Source organism: Cheilinus undulatus, linkage group 8 (assembly GCF_018320785.1).
Source record: "Cheilinus undulatus linkage group 8, ASM1832078v1, whole genome shotgun sequence".
NCBI lineage: Eukaryota > Metazoa > Chordata > Actinopteri > Labriformes > Labridae > Cheilinus > Cheilinus undulatus.
The window spans coordinates 16102504-16127364 of record NC_054872.1 but is presented as its reverse complement, the minus strand read 5'-3'; the positions used below and the strand labels follow the sequence as shown (position 1 = coordinate 16127364).

Here is a 24861-nt window from a genome sequence, read left to right as displayed (position 1 = left end):
ATTCATACTATTGTTATTCTCTGAATTTTCCTTGATAATAGCTAACCCTAAAGCAAGTAGATTTAAAATAACATTTATGTACTATATTGTAATCGTAATCCACAATATTGCCAAGTGTAATTGCAGTTGCTCATTAATACTTATTAATACTTTTTAATGATAAAAAAATTATGCAGCATTAATAAATATCATTCCACACCACATCTGAAACACATTTAGTACTTTGCTCATTTGTTGGTTCCCAGAGGGGGTGTAAGGTGCCTTTCAGAAACAAAGAACATTTTTAAATAGTTTCAAAAAGTAGATTTTATCCATAACTGTAGAAGTAAAATCAAAGCCATTAGACAAGATATATACTGAATCTGAATGAATGTGTAAAATAAATTCTTAAATGAAAGTGGACACATGATAGCAATAATATAGGGGTCTGCCTCTCTTTTTAAAAAAGCACACAGGCATTAGGCCTGACAGCTTCCATTTGGTTGGTCGATTGTTTGGTTTAAAAGCTGTCGTCAGATCAAGACCACCCTGGTCAGCCAGTCGTGGGTGGAGGGGCAGATGGAGCGAGACTGATGGAGAGATGCGCTGCAGGAGACAGAGAGGAGCGATGCAGCTCTAGTAGAGAGAAGCACACAAAGTGACGCGGAATGTGATTCTTGATCATCTTATGGTAGTTACGCTCAGAATAACTTGGAAACCACAAATCTTTAGCTCAACACAGAGATGCAGGCACTCTGCATTGAAGGAGCGCTGTTGAGTGTTTCTGCTCTGCCCTCCCTCACAGCATGAACTTCCCTGGGCAGTTTAATTCACCGGTCAGCAAATAGGCTATGTGTATCATCTGACTTTATCACCTCTTTTTTTTTCTTTTTTGTTTTTTTTTTGTTGTTTTTTTAATAATACATCTGAACGACCAGTAGACTGGTTTGTGCCTGGGTGTAATTTTGGTTGACTACAGGCATAACAGGCATTAATTGTGCATTATCAAATGTAGTCTGTCCACTCAGCGCCACAATCTATACATGGAGATTACTTGTATTCTGCTTCTAGCCTTCTTTATGATATGATCTTTATGAAGTTAGTGCATGAAATGATGTGTATAAATAGTTTCTAAGGTTAATGTTTGGGCTTTTATGCCTTGATTTGAATAAGACAGTGGGTAGAGTCAGGAGCAGGGGAGATAGAGTGGGAAATGACATGAGGGAAGGAGCCACAGACTGGATTTAAACCTGCTTTAAGGGCAGAAATTCAGTATGAGGTGTGTGGACATGACTATGAGGATATTTGGTGCTCCTAAACAAAATAATATTGTGGCGTTTAGGCTGTTGAAATATTTGTGTTATTATGCCTGTGTCAAGGCCTCTTGGCTGTTGTATGTGGCTGTGCACAACATCGTACTTAAACCCCCTCCAGAGTAGGGCTGACAGCCTCAAGTTGATTGGTCGATTAATTGGTCAATGACCTCATGTCCAACCAAAATCTAATTGGTCGAACAATCGTATGTGCTGCTTTAATTGGAAGAATCCATTATTTGCAGGGGTGAGAAGGGAGACGTCATGTGTTTTTATTTTTTCAGTTATCTAGTGTTACAAAATACAATTTACAAAACAAAAACTATGAATATAACTATTATATATACATATACAATTACAATTTACTCATGCCTTTAAGGGTAATTTATTACAGGTTAAATACCCAGAAAGTCAAAACAGCTTCACTAGGACCCTCCCTCCTTAGAGGAGAGTAAAGCCCATGAAGCACGATTATACTCCATTTCCTGTTAATTGACAACATGTCGAAAAAGTCAGTGGTGTGGCAACATTTTGTTAAAAAATTACAACATAAGATGGTTATACTGCAAAAAATTTAAGATTTTTAATTTAATTTTGGGCTCATTTTGACTTGTAATTACCACCTAAATGCACTGACTGCATTGTCAGTTTTAAGTTTGATGTAGAAATAACATAGAAGCATGGAGGTGGTTGTTGTTGTTGTTGTTGTTGTTGTTTTTTTGGTCTGTCCCACGACCAATTAATTGATGATCTGGTGCGATTTTAGTCGACCAAGTTTTTCTTTGGTTGACTACAGCCCTACTTCAGAGACTGAGGAGGTTCCCACTCTCTGGCACTGCTATTTTGAGTGTTGCATGTTGAAAAGTTTGGGAATTTTTTCTGTATTAAAAAAGTCTATAGTTTAAAAATCTATTACTTAAGCTGCTTAGCGGTTAAAAAGCAAATATCCTTCAAATTCGTTTCTGTTCCTTTTTTCTTTTTGTAGCTTGTTTCCTAAAAACCATAACCATACAGCCGTGAGTCATCTCCTTACTGTTTGATGTTACAACATGTTATCGTACTATCACATGCATTTTACTTTTTCATTATCAGCTGATGGCATCTTTACGCTGAGGAAACATCTTATGAAACATCAGTGACAGTGATGCCGTTGAATGTGTTGTATTGTGTGTTTCTTCCCTTTGTGAAAGCAAGTCACAGCATTTCACAATGCATTTAACGTTATCTTTAAATTATTATTTGTTGGATAAGTTAGCTAGGTAAACAGGCAGGAAATGTGGGAATGAGAACATGGGTATGACATGATCACAGGTAAAAACTTGTCATTTTCTCACCCTTTTCCCTTTAATTTTTCCTGTAGTTGGCAGTGAGCCACAGAGTTGTAATTCTTCAGACTATTGAGCTGATTGTGGGCTGCAGGATAGAGGAGATCAGTTACCCGAGGATAAAGAGCATCATCTCTCTCGCCTCAGAGGAAATGACACGATCAAAGGTAAAATGTGAGACATCAATTTTTGTCTTCATCAATGGAAAGAAGATGGATTATATGTTTGAAAATTTTCTTTTCCTGTCTTCTTGGGTCAACTAGGAGGTTGTCCCTGATTGGCAGCAGGCGGCCAGTAACATCTTGGTTGCTGTGGGGAACAAACACATTAACGACATCATGGAGGAGATACTGAGCAAGTTTCAGCCTGGGCTCATACCACACTTCTTTGTGGTTCAGACATTAGCAAACCTCTCTGACTCCAACGGTAAGACAATATAAACACAAAGAAGCCACACATACATCTTTTCACACATACACACACTCCAGGAAATCATAACTCCTGTTGACAAAGCAGGCATTCAGAGGTGGCTGAGAAAGTCTTGAACTTGTTAGACCTGTCTAAAAACAGCATTTTTAGCCCAAAGATTTCACACCCTGGTAGAATTTGTTTATTCAAACCCTTTGTAGTACAGTGATTGGGAGCCTTACCTTTATAGTGCAGTCAGGGATATCCAGAGCCTTTGAACAAATCAAGACATTTATAATCCATTAAATCAGGTATGTAAAGCCTGATTTACTCTCAATCCTTTTGTCCTGTTGCCAGTACTGTTGTTGACTCCTTGTTAAAAATAATCAAAACCCACAACTATACAGAGTGCCAAGCAGTGGCAGCAGCACTGACAGTGAAGCAAAAACAGTCGTCAGGAGTTTAAAAAACTGCTGTCCTGTCTCATCAGTTTGAAGTGCTGCTGATTTAACTTTTGCTAAATTTAAACCAGACTTCAAACCTTTCTGCGGCAGCTCCTGACGACTTTAAGTGATAGCCAAAAGCTGTGACACCTCTGTATTGGATTCACTTTCCTTATTTAATGCAGATAAACTTACAATTATGTGTGTACATGTTTGTGAGACACTAAAATATAAGGAACAAATATGAGCAGGCTGGCTCTACTAAAGTGATATGTAACAGACAACAGCTCAGTCAGAGTCCAGTCACCAGCATGTCTCACCATGACAGTAAAGAGAAGCCAGGTAACGAACCGTACGTCATTGTAATTTACCTGAAGCCAAGGCCACCCATAAGGGGGGAAAAAGGGGAGAGCTGTCTGGGGCCCAGCCAAATGGGGGGCCCGAAATCATGGTCTGTTGTAATGTTAAGCTGTGATAGCCATTTTTTAGCTGAATAATAACCACTCTTATCAAAGCAATAAGTACTTTTCAATATATGCCACAGTATGTTGTGCTCTAAAAAATCCTCTTTCTTAGAACAGAATCAATATGGGTTTAAACAGGCAAAAATTGTCGAAAAAAGTGGTGAAAAAGGATTTTAAAAGTAGCATACATGGGTTAAAAGTATCATAAATATGTTCAAAGTGGTAAAAATGGGATAACAGAGGCGTAGATATACAGAAAGTTGTAAAAAAAAATATGACAAAGCGGCAAAAATACATAGAAAAAAACTACCTTACCCACCACTGTACTCTCACAATGGGACAGTTGTATACATAACTGGAGACATAAAACTGCAAAGTTGTTCTAAAACTGTATCCTTCTTGAATATATATATATATTTAAATTAGCTCTGGTTTTATCACTAGTTAAGACTATAGTGAGCATTTCCTGCATTAAAGAGGAAGTGGTCAGGTATAAAGTACCATTAATGTTGTGTTCTTCTTTTTATTCTATAGTTTACGGCATGGTGCCATTCCTGAATGCTATTTTAGGCACCATGTTACCCATGCTGGGGATGGCCAAACAGGACAATATGAAGTGGGTCTTTTCATCTGGTAAGCATGTACAAGCAAGATTTAACAAGTATAAACTTCTTTCATGTTTTCACCTCCAGAACGTTTAAAATATGTCGATCCCTTCCTTCCCCCCTGCTGTGTTTTTCTCCCTTCAGCTCTGCTTCATTTCAGTGACAGTATCCTGGAGTACCTCGCCAACCTGGACAAAGCCCCAGACCCGACTGTCAGGAAAGACACATTTTCCAGTGAAATCTATGCTGCCTTTGACATCCTCTTTAATTCATGGCTACAAAGTAGAGAGTCAAAGGTGAGGGTTCACTATTCAGAGATGTAAAAGATGATAAAGTTGGCTGGTCAAAATTAAGAGTCAAATTTTGTTCAGGCAGTTTCAAAATAGGCTCAGAGAAGTTAAGATATGATGGGAGACAACATGGCTTACTCTCAAAGAGTCACTACAGGATGATATAGCACATATTTTAGATATTGTAAAACTATTCAGGCCAGGAGAACTAAAGAGATTTCCTGCTGCCTGATCACACACATAAGTAAGCTTTTTAGAGAGCTAGTAGATCATACTTCAAAATCCATTTATGAGTGAGAAAATTTGTGTTCATGTTATTTGAAACTAAAGAAAAAACACAGTGGGAAAACTTTTTGTTCTACTTTACTGTTCACAAATCAACACAGTAACCTGAACCAACACACAGTGTTTGATATCTTGTCATTTATCTGGGATATAAACTGTACACTTACCATGCAAGTTCTTCATTTGTTTTCTTTCTATTCTTGACCATGTTTACTGAGTCAAACAATGTAACCACTGTGTCCTCGTCCTGCATTAGGGACTGCAGGAAACCTATTAGAGCTAATTATGGTTCACTATTCACAACTGGGTCAAAAAGGGCACTGAATGTACGAAACAAAGAGTTCAGAGCAAACAGAGTTAAACTCTGAAAAAGGAATTAAACCCAAAGAATCTCCATACAGGCACATGATATTTGCTTTAATAACTTATTTTGTATTTGTTTCTGTAGTTCATTCCTTCTCCTGCAATGTCAAGTACATGTTTCCACCCATTTTTGCCATATTTGTTTCCTCATTAAATCCACTTTTGCCTCTATTTACAACATTTACTACTTTTTAACCCTTTTTAATACTTTAGCCACTAATATTTTCTACTTCTAACACATTTTTGCCATTTTTAACGGCTTTTTCCTATTTTCTGCCAGTTTTCCACTAATTTTGCCTTTTTTAACTCATATTTGCCGCTTTCATCTCACTTTTTGCCTTTTTTATCCTATTATTGCCAACTCTAACCTATTTTTGCCAATCTTTAACCACTTTTCACCACTTATTTTTGACCACTTATTTTTGACACTTGTAGACACTTTTAACCCTTTTGCCAATTTTCACCTCTATTTTGCATTTATTTTCTTATTTCAAGTGATTTCAAACCCTCATTTATAATGGACCATGCTTTTTTCTGACCTCCATGGGCCCTCCATTTTGCTGGAAAGCTCTCCCCCATTCTTTCTGGCTTGGAAATGTCTAGTAGGACCACACTGTTACAGGGTCAGGGTAGGAGCAATATATAGCTGCTATATATGGCTTTTGTTTCCCTTTTTGTTCCTTTCTGATGGAAACAGATGGTTAAAAACACTGTCTTGTCTCTTTGTTTCAGTTGAGGCTAACAGTAGCTGAGGCGGTGGGCTCTATGTGTCATCTGATGGCCAGCGATAAACTGGAGGAGCAGATTCCCAAACTGATTCCCGCCATCTTGTCACTGTACAAAAAAAACAACGAGCACTATATTATCAGCAAGGTAGGTATGAGCTGCAGAATGAGAGCAGAGGAATAGAGATCAAACAGTATTGATGTAACTGTATTGTTAATATCACGGTATCGTGGTGACAGATTGATTGATTGTTTCAAACAATAGGTCCTTAGAGCAAAATATTTATATATTCTTTTTTAGTGGAGGAGAGCAAAGGTAAGTGGGAACTTCAGTTACCATCAGTCATTGCATACCCATCATCCTTTGCACTTCACTTGCTTGCTTGATCTAAGAGTGTGAAAATAGTAGACGCTACAATTGGTCAGGGAGAACCGAGTGACAAAGTTTAAGGGATTGTGGAGGCTCCAGAAACTTTTAAACCTGAAGTATGGAAGCATTTTTGTTCCTGGTATCAAGAAATTCGAAAGGAGCAAAGGTGGTGGACAAACAAAAAAAAACATGCAGATGCTGCCAGACTGTGGCCACTTGGCAAATCATCACCCTAAAAAAATTCACAAAGATGCAAGGAGCTGAATCCAGCCAGGCCAAAAGACTCAAGGAAGCATCCACAATCCCACTTCCCTGCAACGGTGTGAGGGTGCGACAGATTGCTAGGTTTGTTCGTAAATGTAAAGTATTTATAAGCCTATGGCAAACATGTTTTTGCACATATTGTAATATTCAAGCTGCAATTGTTGTTTAGTAAATGCAGACACCATTCTTTTCCAAGTCTTCATTTGTTGTTGTTGTTGTTATTATTGTTTTTTTTAATATATGGTAGACTTTTTCCCATGGTAATATTGCATCAATTTTGATATTGCTACATCCCTACAGGGAAATATTTGTTATGGATTTTGTTGCGTGAATGTAATGCAAAAAACTAGACTACATCTCTAACCTGCCTTCTGGCTCTGATCAGAATGATTATTGTCTTTCATCAGTTAAAACTCCTTAGAATTTGGATTAAGTCCCCGTGGGTTATATATAACCATTGTCTGTATTTTTTTGGGAATCTCCATAAAGGACAAAAGTTGAATCTGTTTTCCTGTGTGGCCCTTTAAGTTTCTTCTGTATGGATTTTGCTCAACTGTTAATGTTGAACTATCATGCTCTGGTGATTGTTATGAGACAGACTCAGCCCATGAGTCGCTCTGCCCTTCTCCACCTGTCACTTGTGTTCCTCTCAGAGGAGTGTTTCCTGTCAAATCAACACTCAACAGTGACAGTAACTCTAACAGTATACTTCCCGTTTTTTTTAACGGCACATTTATGATCTAAGTGGTGCTGATGTGGTCCGTGCATATTCCAGCATTTTCTGAGCAGTTAAGCAGTTGTTTGCAATAAACAATGAAAAGAGATGAATTTTCAATTGTGTTAGGTCTCGTACAGGGTAACAGAGGCAGCTGCACACACTTGAAGTTTATAAGTCACCCCTGTGTATTAACCGCAGCCGTGTTTGAAGATGGAGAAATAGGTATAATAAAAAGAGCAGCTTATACACTGGTAGTTAGCTGTAGCCTTGCCTGTGGTTTAAACAAAGTTACCCCAAGAGTATGTTTAACATAGAACTGAACTGAAATATGACATAATTTCTTCAGTTGTTTTTTTTTTTTTTTTTTCAAAAAGTAATCATGTATTCTTTTCCTCTCTTCTTTACTCAGAGTCTGTGCCAGGTTCTTGACGCTTCTCTCAACATGGGCAGCAGGGTGTTGGAGACACAGCTAGATAGTCTGCTCTTTGCACTTCACCAACAGGTACACATCAAGCTCATCTGTGTTCCCCTAGGCTTGAGTAAACCTGGTCACTAATGCATGACACAAAGATACTCATTAAGAGGTATAATGAAACAGAAACGTGTGTGTAGATTTTGCTCTCCTGTGTGTAAAGATACAAACCAGCTTTTGGTTCCTGATGTTTCCCTACCCTTTAACTCAGACATTAACTTTAAATGTTACAAAATATTTTTGTAAAGTGGCTAATCCAATGAAGAGTTCTAACTTTTAGCTTATTTTGTGGTGACCTAATTTTTTGGCATTTTGAAAATAGTTGATGTGTGATGTGAGTAAGCCGTTTACAACAGAGAGCCTTTATTTCACATGCAGCTGCAGTAGCTGAAGGTTTCATTGTAGGAAATAGCTTTTACAGGTTTTATTCAAAAAAAGTACATGTTTTACAGAAGTCTTGATTAGAAATCATTATTGTTTTTACTAACAGGATGGTTTTTTGTTAAGTTTGGGATTAGTTTTCGGTCAGAAATTTGAGGAAATGTTCAGAAACAGACCTTGAGCAAACACAACCCTCAAAGCCTTGGAAGAAGCATGCAGACATTTATGTGGGCTATACCTCGGTCTGAGTGGTTTGAGCTGAGACTGTTTCCACTTTCTGTGCAGCTTTTCTGTCACAAGACTTGAGTGATGTCACATTGTGTTGAACCCATTTCTCCTCTTTTTATGTTTAGTGATAGAAGGTACTCTGAATTTATGCTGATTCCTTTGAGTTGTCTCAGCTGGCTGTCAGAGAGTCATTGTAGTCAGATGTTTTTATAACCTTGTGACTCAGCTGACACTTGGGCTGGTGCCTGAATGTTGCAACATTCAACCACGATGACTGTGCCTATGATATGTGTGTGTGGGATCTGGATTGCCTGTTTGAAAAAGAGTTTCACAACAGCAGGGCAGTTACAGTTATAATGAAAACATTGCAGAACTTGTTACCTGTTTGTAGAAACTGATCTGTACAGATTCTCGTGTTTTACTCAGGTAAACAAAGGTTGACTTTGAATTTTGTGGTCCTTAAAATATTCTCAGTTCTTCTTTCAAGTTTCAGTTAAAAGTTGTTCTTAAAAGATGTAAATTTGACTTCTCATGTGTGACCTGGTGCTGTAAAAACACCATGTTCAAGCAGCCACTTCCTTAGACAAATAAACTACAACCACTCAGGCCTCATTACTGAGCTACTATTCCCACATTATGATTATTTCTGCTGCAAAGATGTCAGGGTTTCTTGTCTTAGCCATTTTGGTCAAGTTTGCATGATGTTTTCTATGTAACGGGCTCAAAATTGCAATTTCTGTTAAATATAATGTTTCCTTTGTCTCCCCCAGGTGTCCGCCCCTGTTGATTACAGTAACCCTCCTACTGTCAAAAATCACAACGAGGTCCTTCGCTGCTTCAGCTTACTAGGTATTAACCCATTTAGTGTTGGGTGATTTCATTGTTTTTAGGACACATGACCAAACAAACTGTAATGCAATTGGCTACAATACATGTTCGAAGATGCATAGAATATAACATATTTTGGTTTTAGCCCCGACATGGTATTAAAGTGGAACGATGAAAAAGCTTCTAAACTTGAGGAGTGACACAGATGATAGTCTACAACCTGGTTGAGAAAAGCTGGCTTAGAAAACAAGGGACATTTTTAAATCGCATCTTAAATTCACCATTATAGACTTTCTTTATTGAGCTCTCACCTTTATTTAGTCAATTTTATCTCCCTCTTTATTTATTCTGCTGCTCTCACTTGATCGGTGTCTTATTCTAATATGGTCTTTTTCCACAACTTTTTTTCCTTTAATTTTCATACTTTTCATTTTCCCTTATTTACACTGCTGTTATGCTGTCTCTTTGTATGCTTTCTTATATTTTTACTCAAGTTATTCCTTACATTTTATCATCTTTCATTGTTTTTTCTGTATTTTAAAATTTTCTTCATTTTCTGCTTTGACTTCCTAACGAGACCTACTTGTTGTCTCATTTTCATTCCTTTTGTTTCATTCTTGTTGTCCTTTGTGTTCGCATTTTATTCTTGCCTTCCTCTTCAACTCTTAAAAACTTCTTTGTTTGGCCTGAGTGTTGGTATCTATTTTACTATTCCCAGAGATTCTGCCTTTCTTATGTCTGTTTAAGCACTTTGTAAACATCTGTTTTTTAAGAGGCTATTGAAATTAAGTTATTTTATTAAATAAAGTCATTATTATCAGAATAGTTGAAAGGTTATTTAAGGCAGTTCTGTGGTGACCACATTAAGCATGAGGTAATAGTCTATTCTATCTGTTTTAGGTCTATAGAGTCACAAGAGCAGTAATCAGATCACCATTAGTGTGTCAGACTTTGTGTCCACTGTGAGATAATCATATTAACTCAAACCACCGGCCTACTTCCCTTCTCCTTCCTCTTGTTTCACTTTATCCCTTTATCCCTCTTGTGTTTTTAATATGTTTTTCTCAGGCTTAATACATTTTTTCATAATTTTTCTCTCTCTATTCACCTTCACTCCTCTCCCTCTAGCTAATGCCTTCCCAGACCGTCTGGTGATGTTTGTTCTCCAGAAGTTGGAGAATAGTAATGAACGCAGCAGAGTTGGCTCCTTGGCTGTTCTTCGTCACCTCATCAACTCCAGCAGTGAGAAGATACACATTCATCCTAAACCTTTAAAACACTTGATAATCTGTCTCGCCACATAACCCAGGGTTTAATTAGGCTGGATAAACTCTAAATATTAACATGGCCATGTATGATCTCCCTTTTATATATTCTGTATGCTCTTTAACCTTTGTTACAGCTTCAACAATGGAGAGTAAGAAGCTGCTGATTCTGGCCAGTATCAGACAGCCAATGGCTGACCACAGCAACAAGGTAACACAAATGTTGACATTAGGAATGGGTGGTAATACTGTAATACCATACCCCAGGGTTTTAAAAAATTGCCACAGTATTGCTTTAATTGTGTTTGTGAGTGCAAGCCAACAAGTGCCCACCATCAAGTGCCAGTATAATGAGATTTTTGGACACCTGGTGGTAATAATGTATACCCTGGTAAAATTTGGAGAGGCTATGAAACAGTGTTAATTTTGTCGACTATACCTACAACTAAAAATGTTCATCAACAGCCTTTTTTCCCATGACAAAAACTAGACTAACACTAAAAAAAAAGATCTGTGATTACCAAAACTAACAAAGACTAAGTTAGTTTTTGTCAAGATGACTAAAGACTAAAATGTAATGTAGTTTTTGTAGGACATTCAAAATCCGTGATATTTCTCCAATGTGGGTAAATCTGTCAAAATACAATGCATCTGTATCTCTTCTGCCTCTCAGCTGCAGAAAGCAGGGACCCCAGGTTTAGGAGAGTGCACAGAACACACTACCATAATTTGGTACCAAAATCAGGCAAGAAAATAAATGCTTGGACTAAAACTAAAGACTAAAACGTAAGGATTTTTATGGACTAAAACTGAAAAGGATTGAAATGACTAAAATGTGACTAAAGCTAAAATGCATTTAATTTAAAGACTAAAACTAAGACTAAAATTAAAAATAGCTGCCAGAATTAACACTGGTATGGCGTATGAAAAAATTAAATTCCAAACCGTCCTATTTGACATGCACAGTCTCTTTGTGACTTTCTCTGCAAAATTGCTTATAGTTGTTTTAATATTTTTAATAATAATAATCATGACATTGTTATTTCAAAATTCTGTCTCTGTGTTTCAGGTGAAGAAGCGAGTAGTTCAGGTGATCAGTGCGATGGCTCATCATGGCTACCTGGAGCTGGAGGGAGGGGAGTTACTGGTTCGATTCATAGTTCAACACTGTGCCTTACCTGACACATATCAGGTATCAACTCATTATAATTTAATCTTTAAAATGTAACAATAAAAACACCTGTTTTTTGCCCAACTTATTTTGGCCCTTATTATGAAAACATTGCATTTCTGGCAAGCTGTTATTTTGCTAATAAAATAAGTGTTTCACAGTGAATAACAGCATGTACCTGTAAGTACTCTGATAAAATCGTCTGTGTGTCTACAGCGAGGCCAGAGGCCCACAGATCCGGAGGAAGTGACTAATGAGGCACTGAGGACAATGTGTGACAACACCTTACATCTCCTGACGACGACTGTTGGACGTCTAGCCGATGTATGTCTATCTCTGTGTTTCCTGTGTGCACTTTTAACCTTGAACACTTAAGTTTGACAAATCCTAATTGATAGAAGTTTCTCCGTAAACGTTTATCTCCACTGGGTTTGTTGTTTAGAAACTCAACACATTATATTTGTTGTTTGTAGGTGCTGTGGCCAAAGCTGCTGTACTATCTGACTCCTGCACAGTACAGTAACGCAACCACTCCTCTGTGTAAGAGTCTGATTGTTCTTGGCACCAAGAAGAAAAGTAACCAGGAACCCAGCTTTAAAATAGACTTCACACAAGAAGGTATATATACTGACCACACCATCAGCCATGCAGTTTGTGTTACAATACTGATTCCAAAAAGTCTGTCTGCTGTTATAAACAAAAAGGAAATGCAGTGTGATCAGTAACATCATTTCCATGTCAAACATTGAAAAAAACAGATCTTTGTCTTTGTACTGACAACTTTATGTTAAAAGGGGCCTTTTTTGAATTTGATGTCTTTAAATTGTATCTGTGTTTTTTACGGGGTCCCAACTTGTGATGTATTTATGTGTCAATCTAAATGTGCCATTTTTCTTTCCTCTAGTTAACCTGCCATCTCCTCAAACTCTAATGATCAGACTGCTGGTGAGTAAATCCAATTAATAAAAAAGCTGAATTTTGGATACAGTGTTTGAAGTTTCTGTAAAGTGAAATCCAATTTTTTTGTCAAAACACACCAGATATATTGGAATAAGGTTGCTGTAAACATGTGAAAACTCTTGAGATCTATGTGTGACTAATTTTTGCATCAACGGTATAAAATCTTGAGCAGTTCATCAGACTGTTCAATAATGTCACTGCCTTCACTGAAAATTGACAGCCAGCTTAGAGCTGAGTTTTTGCTCTAGTGTGGCAAATATTCCAAATCTATCAACCAGAGTTCCATAAGGTTTATAAGAGCAGCATAACAGAGGGACTTGTGACAGACTTCTGTCTGTGGCACAGAGCCACACAGCTGTGCTCTGGCCACAGTTTACTATAAGGTCAGGGAGCAGGCTAATTGCTGGAGTGCTTGTCTATTTTTCAAGACCCAGTACAAACAAACATCTTACCTACTGAAGGTGCTTTTTAATCTATATTTCACTTGTCTTTAGTCTTGGATGATTAAAAGAAGCAGATCGTGGCTTTGTCTCTCTCGAAGCAGAAACAGTTCAATCCCTCCTGTCTGCTAGCTTCATGATGCTAAAGCTTCGTAAAGTGTCTGAGGTTAGATGTGTTCTTTTCCTGCCAAGTCTGTCACAACATCAGGAAATGGAATGTTTTCATCTTTCATGATTTTTAAGCCTAATTATATAAACTTGTGTTTTTCATAACTGAAATTTGACCTGGTGTGGCTCATGAGACAGTTACAGCTTTTTAACACTTTACAGACACTTTAAAGCATGCTTTGTGTGGAAAATAAAACAGTGGACACTTTACAACCAGTCAAATAACTATCTGCATCAAAAGATTGTAATAAAGCATAATAACATGCATTCAGTGTATTACAGTAAAACCAGATCTATAAGATTCATATGTACCAATATTTTCATCAAAAATGTGTCCATGTCCTATACAACACTATCGCAGCAAGTGCAACCAATGTACCAGTATATAATCCTGAGGCATGCACCTTCATGATCACAAGTGCAGCCACTACCATTACCCACTGCAAACCACCTGAAACACTTCACAGCTCATAATGTGCTGTGATACACAGCAGCTGTTTTTTTCTGAAAGGCCCTTCAGTTCAAGACAACAGGTGACAAAGTTGAGCAGAAGGACTTGCGGATTGTGAGTCTTTCTCACAACAATCACCACAGGCTGAGATCTCAACTACCGATCTGTAGCTAGTAGATGCACAAACTCCATCCAGCAGAAACTGTTGGTGCTTAAAGAGCAACACAGCTGCACAGAAGCTGCACGTTTTGGACATTGCTGAACGGTATCATCCTAGATGACAACAGGTTGAACTGTTTTTCCCTCTGGGAGGCTGCAAACACAGACTTCAGCTGATATATACCATGGCAACTTGTATTCCAGTGGTATGGTAATTAGATGTGAAACAGTGATGAATAGAGTTTTTAACTAGTCAGCATCAAATAGGAAAAGTTATCTTGTGATTAACAACATTTCTGACTAGCATTTGTTTTCTCTGTGTTTCTCTTGTATGGGCCGTCTCAGGTGAATTCAGCATTCCCGTTTCATGGTAGAGGTCATGGCGCTCCGTCCCTCTCTCTCCTTCAGATTCTCAGCGTTAACATTCACCCGAATACAGAAATACTGTGGGAGAAAGAGATCCCACCTCTGCTGTCAGTGATAGAGGGTATGAACATCGACAACTCTTCTGAGCTTTTGTTTCATAACAAATCTTGATAGGAAGCTTTGTTTCATCAGTTTAGGGTTAGGGTTACAGGTCCTTTAGATCAGTGTTTCCCAACCATTTTTCCTTGGAGCCCCCCCCCCTACATGTACCTGTGAAAAGTGGTGCCCCCCCCAAGAACCCAAGAGAGAAGAAAAAGTGACACACTGCCACTAAAAATCCACATAGATTGTAATTGTTTAACTGATTAAACCCTAAAAAAGCATGTGTATGCTTTTCTTATCAAAAGACATTTGTATAAACAACTTAATAACTGCTTTATGCTTTACCATGGTTTAAGTCAATATTTGAAAATCTAATTTTGGCAGCCTCAGAGCAGACAAAGCCCCACGCCCCCTTTTAGATCTTTGGTGCCCCTCCCGGTGGGGTCCCAGACCCCAGGTTGGGAGCCATTGTTTTAAATGGTCCTTTTCCCTTTTTATAAGTCAGTTTGTCCTTTGCAGAAGAGTGATCTGTTTGTTTGTTTGTTGCTGTCTCTAGAGTCGACTGCAGATAGCCTGGATAAGAAGCAGTGGGATGAAAAGTTGCTAAAGGTGAATTTTTTTGTTGCATTTTAATTAATATTGTTAGACTAAGAAGTGACATTTTAACCAAAATACCAATCATGATGTGTTTTTTGTTGATGGTCCCTGACTGTTGGCCTAAGTTCACTGCAGCAATGTCTGCTTAGTTTGTCTCTGTTTATTCTGAAATGTTCAAATCTGACTGGATTGAGTAAAATTTCATTCTTACTGTGATTGATTTGTCTGCAGCTCTTGTCTAAAACCCTGGACACAATAGATAACGATAAGTGGGTGTGCCAGTTAGCAGCTGAGGCAACAAGATATCTCCCCACGTATAACAACGCATTAGAGGAGAAGGTAAAGACTTTTTACAGCCTTTATATTTATAAATTAAGAGCTTTCTAAATCTGTTTCATATGTTTGGACACCAACATGTTTTTCTAATGGCATGAAATTAGTTGAAACAAGTTTTGTATGTCTGTGTAGTAGCTGCAGAAATGAAATGTAGAGCTTCCTACATGTCTCAATTAAATGAAAAAGGCAGCAGAGTTAAAGAGTGGTCTTCATTCTTTGGAGCTCATGGCTTTTAAAAGAGCCACACCTCCTCATAACCATCCACAGGCTTTTTACAAGAGTGAACACACAAACCCACCAAAGTCAAACAGGAAGAGGCTTGTGACGACTTAACAAACACATGAAATAGTTTTAGAATCATGAGAGAAACTAAGCAGTTTTTGATTTTAAATCCAAACTGACTTATAATAGTAAAAAAACTATCACGCCCACGCATTGGCCCTTATTTATCAAACTTGCATTGAAACCAGTTCGGGTTAGAGTGTAGAAATCACCTTGCAACAAGGTCCACATGTGATGAAACACATGTATCTGGCCAATCATCACATCAGTACGACCAAGAAACTTGGTCTCTTTGATATGGTTTCAGTTTCCAGATCAGAGAAGAAAATGTAAGGATGTATTTTTTGTTTTCAGCCCAAAAATTGGTATTAAAGTGAATCAGAAACACTGCATACGGAAGGAAATCACTGCTGCAGTAAACAGTGTTGTTGCAGTCGACTGAAATCTAGCTGATATTGGCGTATTTGATTTATACATCTGTAATATATAACTTAACAATTCTTAACATTCAGAATATAATATGAGGTATGGCTATTAAAAACAAGACTAATGCTGTTCGGGTTAGAGTGTAGAAATCACCTTGCAACAAGGTCCACATGTGATGAAACACATGTATCTGGCCAATCATCACATCAGTACGACCAAGAAACTTGGTCTCTTTGATATGGTTTCAGTTTCCAGATCAGAGAAGAAAATGTAAGGATGTATTTTTTGTTTTCAGCCCAAAAATTGGTATTAAAGTGAATCAGAAACACTGCATACGGAAGGAAATCACTGCTGCAGTAAACAGTGTTGTTGCAGTCGACTGAAATCTAGCTGATATTGGCGTATTTGATTTATACATCTGTAATATATAACTTAACAATTCTTAACATTCAGAATATAATATGAGGTATGGCTATTAAAAACAAGACTAATGCTGTAATACAATTTTCGTGAATGGAAACATTTTTCAGTTTCTTTCTCCTTTAATATACACCTCTTCTGCTTCAACACACCGCTGCATTCTGGTCATTCACTGATCAAAGCAGTGCACCAGGTCATTTTCAGACAGTTGTCTCAGAACCTCTGTCATTCTTTTCTCACAGACTCAAAACGGGTTCCTTTGAGCACAGATTTGATCTAAGGAAAAGGAAAAGCCACTCTAGATCAGCTGAATAGGGAGGGTGATCATCACTGTGGTTTGTTTTTAGGCCAGAAACTACTTTACCGAGAGCGCACTGTGAGCTGGTGCATTGTCTTGATGAATAATGAAACAATTTTTCCACAATTGTGACCTCTTTCTTCAGAATTTATCTCGCGGCTTTTGTTTCTGAGAGTGCTGATTCACTGTTGGCCCTTCTGGAACCCACTCCTCCAAAATGATACCCCTAATGTCAAAGAAGACAATTAAAGTGGCCTTGAATTTGGACTTGCTTTGTCGTGCTTTCTTCATCCTCAAAGTTTCACGCAAAATTATGTCTTTATCAATGGAGACTATTTCTGCTATCATTCTGATTCTGAGTCGTTAAATATTTTGAAAGAAGTATTTGATGTGCACTGGTCCCCAGAACGTTCATTGTCTTGGACATCCTCTCTGCCTCCACAAAATCTTTTACGCCATTCAAATACACGTGTACGTGACATGCAGTGTTTCTCATACACCTCAGTTAATGTACCAAATATTCAGCTGCTGTTTTGTTCAAATTCACCTAGAATTTCAAGTATATGCTTTTCTCTGCTTATAAGCTAATCATTTTCAGATGCCTTATCACTTGTTCCCACATCACTTGTTGGAAACTTACAGCAGTTGTACATGAAAACCCAAGCTGTAATATACAACACACCATTATAAGCACAATCTCTTGTAGTCAATAGCACTACCTCCTTCTTAAGCATCTCAGTTTACGTGAGCAAGAAGGAGGAGGGAGTAGTTATAACTTTTTTAATCCCTCACCTTTGATTTCTGTTTAAATTTCATAAATGCTTCCTAATTGAAGTCATATGATTGTCTCAATTTTACCATCAGTTTTGAAACTTGTACTGCAAACATACAGCTTATTACACTTATACAAAATATACAAGAAGTGCTATTATACTGAAGCATACAAACTAACTATACATACATATTTACCCTAAACTGCAAGATTTTAATCTACAAAACAAACAACACCTTTTGAGAATTACTCATCATGACACCTCTTGAGAATCATTTCTTTAGAGTAGACAGAGAAGTCTCTCAGACAAACAATCTGATGAAAGTTACTGTAATATTTCCAGGAATTTTGTCTACATCACATTCTTTTGGCAGGAAAAGACAAATATGCATTTATTGGAACGCCTGTGAACCAATAAACATATATCTTGTTTTGGTGATACTAGCCTGGTATGACTGACTAAATAATTTATCTGTGCGCTCTAGAAAACTGTTCTTGGTTCACTGAAGTACTACCTCTCTTTTTTTACTCCAACTTCTCTAGAGTTTCCTGTATCGGTGTATTGGAGTGACTCTCCAACAGTGTTTCAATAAGGAGCTGGTTAAAAAGCAGCTGCAGGAAATCCTCCTCACAGCTCGTCACAGTGATGCCATCGAGCGAGAGGTACCTCAAACCCTTAAGTGCTATGATTATCTAGTTTAAATGAATAGAGTCATGCCTTATAGTGAATTGCATCATGTGCTGGACAGGTTTATGATCTAATGTTTGTGTTTTTTTTGGCCATGTTTGTCTATCAGGGAGTTGCGATGGGTGTTGGTCTTTGTGCAAACAGCCACTTGGAGGGAACTCTGGCCAAACTGGATGAGTTTGGAAAATCAGATGCCTTCAAGAAGTCACCAAGCATTTTTAACCTGCTTAAAGTATGAAGAAGTTTTATGATGCATGACAGATTCAGTATGCTGAAACTGGCTGTTTCACTGTTAAGTGTTACTCATCTCTCCTATCTTTCCTTTTCTTTAGGAGCGTAATGATGTGGAGATAGAGAAAGTAAAAAGCACACTAATCTTGTGTTATGGTCAAGTTGCTCTAAATGCACCTCCAGAGAAGATACTGAACCGCATCGATCAAGAAATCCTTCGCTGTATCAGTAAACACTTCAACACCAAGGTGCAGTACAGAAGAAATGGATTCTTTTGGGAAAAATTAAGGTTTCTGCTACTAAGGATAATCATGACAAGGACTAAACCTGTGTATTCTGTAATAAACAGAGAGCTCACTCTTTGTTTTTCTTTACCTTTAAGTCTGTGTAGTCCATTTGTTACTCATTTTAAACAGTGAGGACGAAAGGGAAGAGTATTTGGGAGGTTTATTCAAATAGAAGGGTTAACAAAGCAGCTTTGTTCCCTCCATCACTGAACTAACGGACAGTTTGTGGTTTTGTCTGCACTCCTTTGCATCATCCAAATGACAATAGTATTTCTTTAAGATTCTGATTGGCTGCACATTGATCATATGATCAGAAACATAGACTTCAGATGTTTATCAGTGTTCTTGGATGATTTAAAGGGCCTGTTAACTTCATTTTTCAGGGCTGTATTTGTATGTTTACTTATGCCTATATCACCCCTATCTCGTACAGGTTCTTGGGATTAAAGTAGAGACAAAGGTATCGTCACAGGGATACTGCGCTCTTACAGCTTGCTCTTCTTCTTAACTCTTTATTTTTCCCTCTGATCTGCACACTTGGGTGTGATGTCCTAACTAAATTTTTACAGAAAGTCTCCAAATCAGGAAATGCAGGCAGTTGGCTTTTCTTAAAGCTTGTTGCTTTTCTGAGTTACATTTCACAGTGGTGGAGTAATAGATATGAACACCCTTGTCCTGAAAGTTTTGACTGATACTGAAAGTATCGGACTTTTCATGCTTGCACTGTTAATACAAAGAAGGCCAATTCATGTCAAACACAGTCTGATCAGATCAAACAGCATATTGCAGTAAACAAGCTGCCTGCTCAATATGGGATTAAATATAAAAGAAGATGCTTACAATTCAAATTTCTCTACCACAGTGAAATGTTGCTAGAACTGATGCACCTACAAAAATCTTTCAAGTACCAAACACTTAGCTCACATGAGCTACAAAGTTAATTGTTGAACCATTTTTAATTTTCACATGGATGTAAACATGTGGCTGTGATTGAATTAAAATGAAGCTTTAATGACAGATCCCTGCCATGACAGATTTTCCCCTTTTATAATATTTTGTCAACATCTTGAATCCATAACCAAACTTACATATTTCTAAAACCAACTTTATAACACTCAAGTGTTTGGTACTCTGGGTGAGATTTGCTGTGGATTTTAACTCACTTCTCTTGTGTTACACCAGTTCAGACATGGTATTTTGTCTCAAGTTCTCTGAGAGATTTGAAAGCAGCTGATTTTATAAATACCTCACTGTTTTCCTGAGGCGATAACAATCACAACAATTATTTATTCATACCATGATCCTAAATATAATGCTGAGGAATTTTCTAAATGCTTTTGGTGTGACTTGCATCACCCAAAATTCTTAATATCAACTTAATCATCTGATCCTGGCAGGTTATGGAAAACTAACAGACCAAACTGACTATTACAGTTTAATAGTCAGTAGAGAAGTGCTGCCTCGAAGCTGGACATACAGGTGCATCTGAAAAAATTAGAATATCATGTTGCATTTCTTTCTTTCCTTGGTGATTTGCTTCAAAAACTCAAGCTTCCATATATTCTACACTTATCCCAGACAAAATGAAAATTTTTAAGACTTTTTTTTGTTTTAATCTTGATGATTACAGCGTACAACTCACAAAAATCTAAAATCCGGTATCTCAGAATATTAGAATATTGTGGAAAAGTCCAATTTCCAAAGGTTTCCTGGTTCTTCATTCTCTCACTCTAGATCAGTCCACACAACCACAATCATGGGAAAGAAGGCCGACTTGACAAATGTGCAGAAGACAACCATTGTCATCCTCCACAAAGGGGGTAGGCCACAGAAGGTCACTGCTGAAAGGGCAGGCGATTCTCAGAGTCTGTATCAAAGCATATTCATGGAAAGTTGACTCAAAGGGAAAAGTGTGGTAAGAAAAGGTGCACAAGAAACAGGAATGAACTCAGCCTTCAGGAGATTGTCAAACAAAGCAGACTCAAGAACTTAGGGGAACTTCACAAGGAGTGGACTGAGGCTGGAGTCAGTGGATCAAAAGCCACCACACACCAGTGTCTTGCCTGAGCTAAAGAGAAAAAGAACTGGACCTTTGCTCAGTGGTCCAAAGTCCTGTTTTCAGATGGAACTAAATCTTTGATTTCATTTGGAAATCAAGGTCCCAGAGTCTGGCAGAAGATCAGAGAGGCAGAGAATCCAAGGTGCTTGAAGTCCAGTTTTCAGTTTCCACAGTCAGTGATGGTTTGAGGTGCCATGTCATCTGTTGTGATTTATCAAGTCCAGAGTCAACGCTGTCAGCCATGTACCAGGAGATTTTAGAGCACGTCATGCTTCCATCTACAGAGAAGCTTAAAGAAGATTCTGATTTCCTTTTTAAGCAGGGCTTGGCACCTGCCCACAGTGAAGCCAAAACTACCAGAAAGTTTTTTTGGTTTTTTTAACCATGGTGTTACCGTATTTGATAGGCCAGCTGGCCTGACCTGAACCTCAGACAGTCTCTGAGGAAATGTCAAGAATAAAAGGAGTGACAATACAGGCGGGCAAAAGGCTGCTATCAGAGCAACCTGGGCTTCATAACAACCCAGCAGTGCCACAGACTGACTGGCTCCTTGCAATGTCACATAGATGCAATTATTTGTGCAAAAGGAGCTCCAACCAGTTACTGAGTGAATAAATGAGCACAATTTTCTTGAAGGTTAACATTACTGTATTATGGATCCTTTTTTGGACTGTTGTTTTATGATAGTCTAATATTATGAGATAGTGAATTTTAGATTTTTGTGAGCTGCGAACCATAATCACCAACATTTAAATGTAAAAAGTCTTGCGATATTTCACTTTGTAATGATGGATGTAGAATAAATGGAAGTTTCACTTCTTGAATTAAATCACAGGAAAAAAATGAACACTTTTTTATTATGATATTCTATTTATTGGAGACACACCTGTAAGAAATGTTTCATTGTTCAGTTTGTGCTTTCAGCTCTTGTTATCTGATGCTGATGCCTTGTCAAATGTTTTAGCTGCCATGGACTAAATTTTGATTTTTCTACACGTTGTTTCCAAAGATCTATGTGGTGTCATCCTGTCTTTCCTCATTGTATTGCATTTTGGGTGGCTATCTTTAAAAGCTCACACTAGGTGACTTTGGGTTTGTGTAATCTCCTGCTGAATCCTAACAGTTTATAATGCCTTAAGGTCTCTTCTGTCACCTGTTAGAGCCGAGCCTGTGTTTTTTTTTTCTATTGAATCGATCTTCTCTTATCAAACAGCTTTGATTTCTGTCTTTCCTCCATCTGTAGGCATGGAGGATCAATCTATAAGATCACTGTTGGATTGATTTGATTGCTTGATGAAGTATAGTGGATTGATTAAGTTTTCTAATTTGTGATTTGCTGGAATGATTTGAAAACTCTTTACTTTTCACCGTCACTTGTAGAGCTGCATCTGCTGAAAGGGGGCTGCAGTTTCTGCTTGTTTGCATTTTTCAACAACTTTTTCTATTGTCTTACTGTTTAACATACTCCCTCTGTATCTTAACCTTTTTCATGTGTGTTTTTGTTCATTCTGTCATATTTTTTTCTTTTGCATCTCTGTATTTTGTGTGTCTGCCTTGTTTCAGGACCTAACGATGAAGCTCAGTTTGGTCCAGAGTGTCGGGCTCATAGCCAGGGCGATCAGAGAGTGTGTGAAGAAACAAGGCTACGTCTTCTCTCGCAAGCAGGAGCTCATTAACGTCATGCTGGTTTGTTATTTCAGTTTGTAAAAGAAGCTGATGTTGGTGATTAACTGAAAATACAGGTGTTCTGATCTGACTTCTTGCTGTTGTGTGCACACTGATCAGGATTTTATCAAGGCAGAGCCTGCTGATACATTGAGGACTCCTGTTCGCCATCTTGTGATGACTACATGCTCCAACCTCATGTATCCTTTGAGTGAGACTCACTGCAGATGTTCAAAAGATTCAGTTTTCATGAGTTCAGTTTGAGCTGTTTGATGCTAACAAGCTTGATAACAGCATTAGTTTATCCTTGATGGCATGGTCAGATCTCTATCAAGTTAACTTTGCATCACAGTCTTATTTTGATCAAAGGTAAATGAAAATGACAGTTATCCCAGAGAAGCACAAAGCAGAACAGGGACATAATCCTAAGTTCAGCTGCAGCATTCCCACACAGAAGTTTCTGCCATTTCTGGGAGTTTGTCTTTAACCTGAAGTGTTGCAGGCCTCTGGATCCCGCTCTGAGTGAGAACGAGAGCTTTGACTTACTGAAGGTGTGTGTGAACAGTGTGATGTCTCTGCCACCTGAGACCAGCACCCCAGAGAAAACTAAAGAGGACGAGATCCTGGACCCTAAGCAGAAAAAGGTGAAGTGAAACACACACAGATGTTTGCCAACACTTATTTCATGCATGCTTTGTACTGCATTCTGCTGATTATTTAAATATATGTTATGTATAGGTTGTTTGCAATCACATGATGCAGAATGTCCATTGGGGGTCAGGTAGTTGGTGACAGCCATTAGAAATTAATAGGAATGGAGGAAAGATAAGATATTCCTTTATTAGTCCCTCAAGGGGAAATTCCAAAATTTACAGCGTAAAAAGTAGTGCAGACAAAGCCAGCCATTGGTGTCAATAACACAATAGAAATAAAGGAAAAATGAAAGTAGCGTACACAACAGCATACAAATAAAGAATAATGAATAAATACAAAATATAGAATATAAAACATCAACTTACAAATTATAAATAGTATTTACAAGCTGTTATGTACAGGTTGGATATATTACAGCCTGGTTATGGTGGAGATATTTATATGTACACCTATGCACACATACATACACAAATATGAGATATATACATATATATATATATATATATATATATAAAAAGTTTGAGAGACACTAAAACTTTTAATCATGTTCCTTCTAGCATGAAAAGTTTGAGAAAAAAAATCAAATGCTGTCTTACTTCCAACAGTACTAACCTCTCCTGTAAAATCTGTTCAGGATTTGTACAGAGATACCTTTGCTGCTCTGCAGGAGCTGCTGAAAAGCGTCCTGGCCAAAGATCCCACACCTGACGGCCTGCAGAGTGTCTTCAAGGTAAAACAAGATGTTGCCAATCAGAGAGTATCTTTGGCTTAACAGAGTTTGATGATAGTGCTTTCCATTGATAAAAAAGTAATCTGTTAGATACTATCTTTGTGATTAAGGGTAAGGGCAAGATAGATTTAGTAAAAAAATGTAATGAAATCATCTGAAATAATGTACTTTGAATCTTTTTACAGGCCTTTGAAGCAGCAACATTTAATTAGTGGAAAATACTTACATATCTTCATAGATGCAGACAGGCACAGGAGGAGAGAGACTGAGTTTGTGTTGCTCTTTTGGGATGATCCATCCATCCACTTTCTATACCGCTTATCCTGTTGTGGGTTGCAATTTAGAGACACCAATTACCAATTGGGATGAATCCCACTTAAAAAATTAGGAGCACAGAGAAATTTAGCATATGCTCACATCAAATTTACAAAGATATTATGGACACGTATGTGATTTATCAGCAATTTTTTAATCAGATTTTTTTTCTTCTGATCAATTGATTGAAATCAATCAAAATTTTGACAACTCTGTTTTATTTGTAAGTGTCGTGTTCTAATATAAGGGTTTTTTCAAAAACAGAGTGGATAAAACTATTGATTTAGATGGTTTAACCTTTTGGAATTTCTCTAAACATCAAGACTTTCCACAAATCCTAGAAACGCACACCACCATTGAGTTTGTGAATCAACGTATAGGGCACAGGAACCAGTTTTTCTGCCCTTTTTTCAAATCTCACATTTTCTTTTGGAGTGTCTCCTCTGCTTTAATCCATTCAACAGGTTTTCACTTGTAAAATTAAACTATATAATCTGCAACACTGAGCTAATAAACATCAGTAGGTAACTTCATTAGCTTTGTCATACTTTAGTACTC

At 37.7% G+C, this 24861-nt stretch overlaps 1 protein-coding gene across 1 annotated transcript in view; it reads left to right on the top strand.

Annotated features, from left to right (window-relative positions):
* Positions 1 to 24861, top strand: part of mroh1 (maestro heat-like repeat family member 1) — a 41333-nt gene that overhangs the window by 3485 nt on the left and 12987 nt on the right. Inside the window, exons 4-27 of the mRNA XM_041793119.1 lie at positions 2653 to 2784; positions 2881 to 3043; positions 4467 to 4565; positions 4682 to 4833; positions 6208 to 6348; positions 7962 to 8054; positions 9404 to 9482; positions 10590 to 10703; positions 10864 to 10937; positions 11796 to 11918; positions 12114 to 12221; positions 12371 to 12515; positions 12802 to 12842; positions 14421 to 14562; positions 15100 to 15152; positions 15372 to 15479; positions 18218 to 18337; positions 18472 to 18594; positions 18695 to 18841; positions 19314 to 19340; positions 22503 to 22625; positions 22725 to 22804; positions 23107 to 23248; positions 23893 to 23988. Of these exons, the coding sequence (XP_041649053.1) occupies positions 2653 to 2784; positions 2881 to 3043; positions 4467 to 4565; positions 4682 to 4833; positions 6208 to 6348; positions 7962 to 8054; positions 9404 to 9482; positions 10590 to 10703; positions 10864 to 10937; positions 11796 to 11918; positions 12114 to 12221; positions 12371 to 12515; positions 12802 to 12842; positions 14421 to 14562; positions 15100 to 15152; positions 15372 to 15479; positions 18218 to 18337; positions 18472 to 18594; positions 18695 to 18841; positions 19314 to 19340; positions 22503 to 22625; positions 22725 to 22804; positions 23107 to 23248; positions 23893 to 23988 (2625 nt within the window). The remainder of the gene's footprint in view (positions 1 to 2652; positions 2785 to 2880; positions 3044 to 4466; positions 4566 to 4681; positions 4834 to 6207; positions 6349 to 7961; positions 8055 to 9403; positions 9483 to 10589; positions 10704 to 10863; positions 10938 to 11795; positions 11919 to 12113; positions 12222 to 12370; positions 12516 to 12801; positions 12843 to 14420; positions 14563 to 15099; positions 15153 to 15371; positions 15480 to 18217; positions 18338 to 18471; positions 18595 to 18694; positions 18842 to 19313; positions 19341 to 22502; positions 22626 to 22724; positions 22805 to 23106; positions 23249 to 23892; positions 23989 to 24861) is intronic.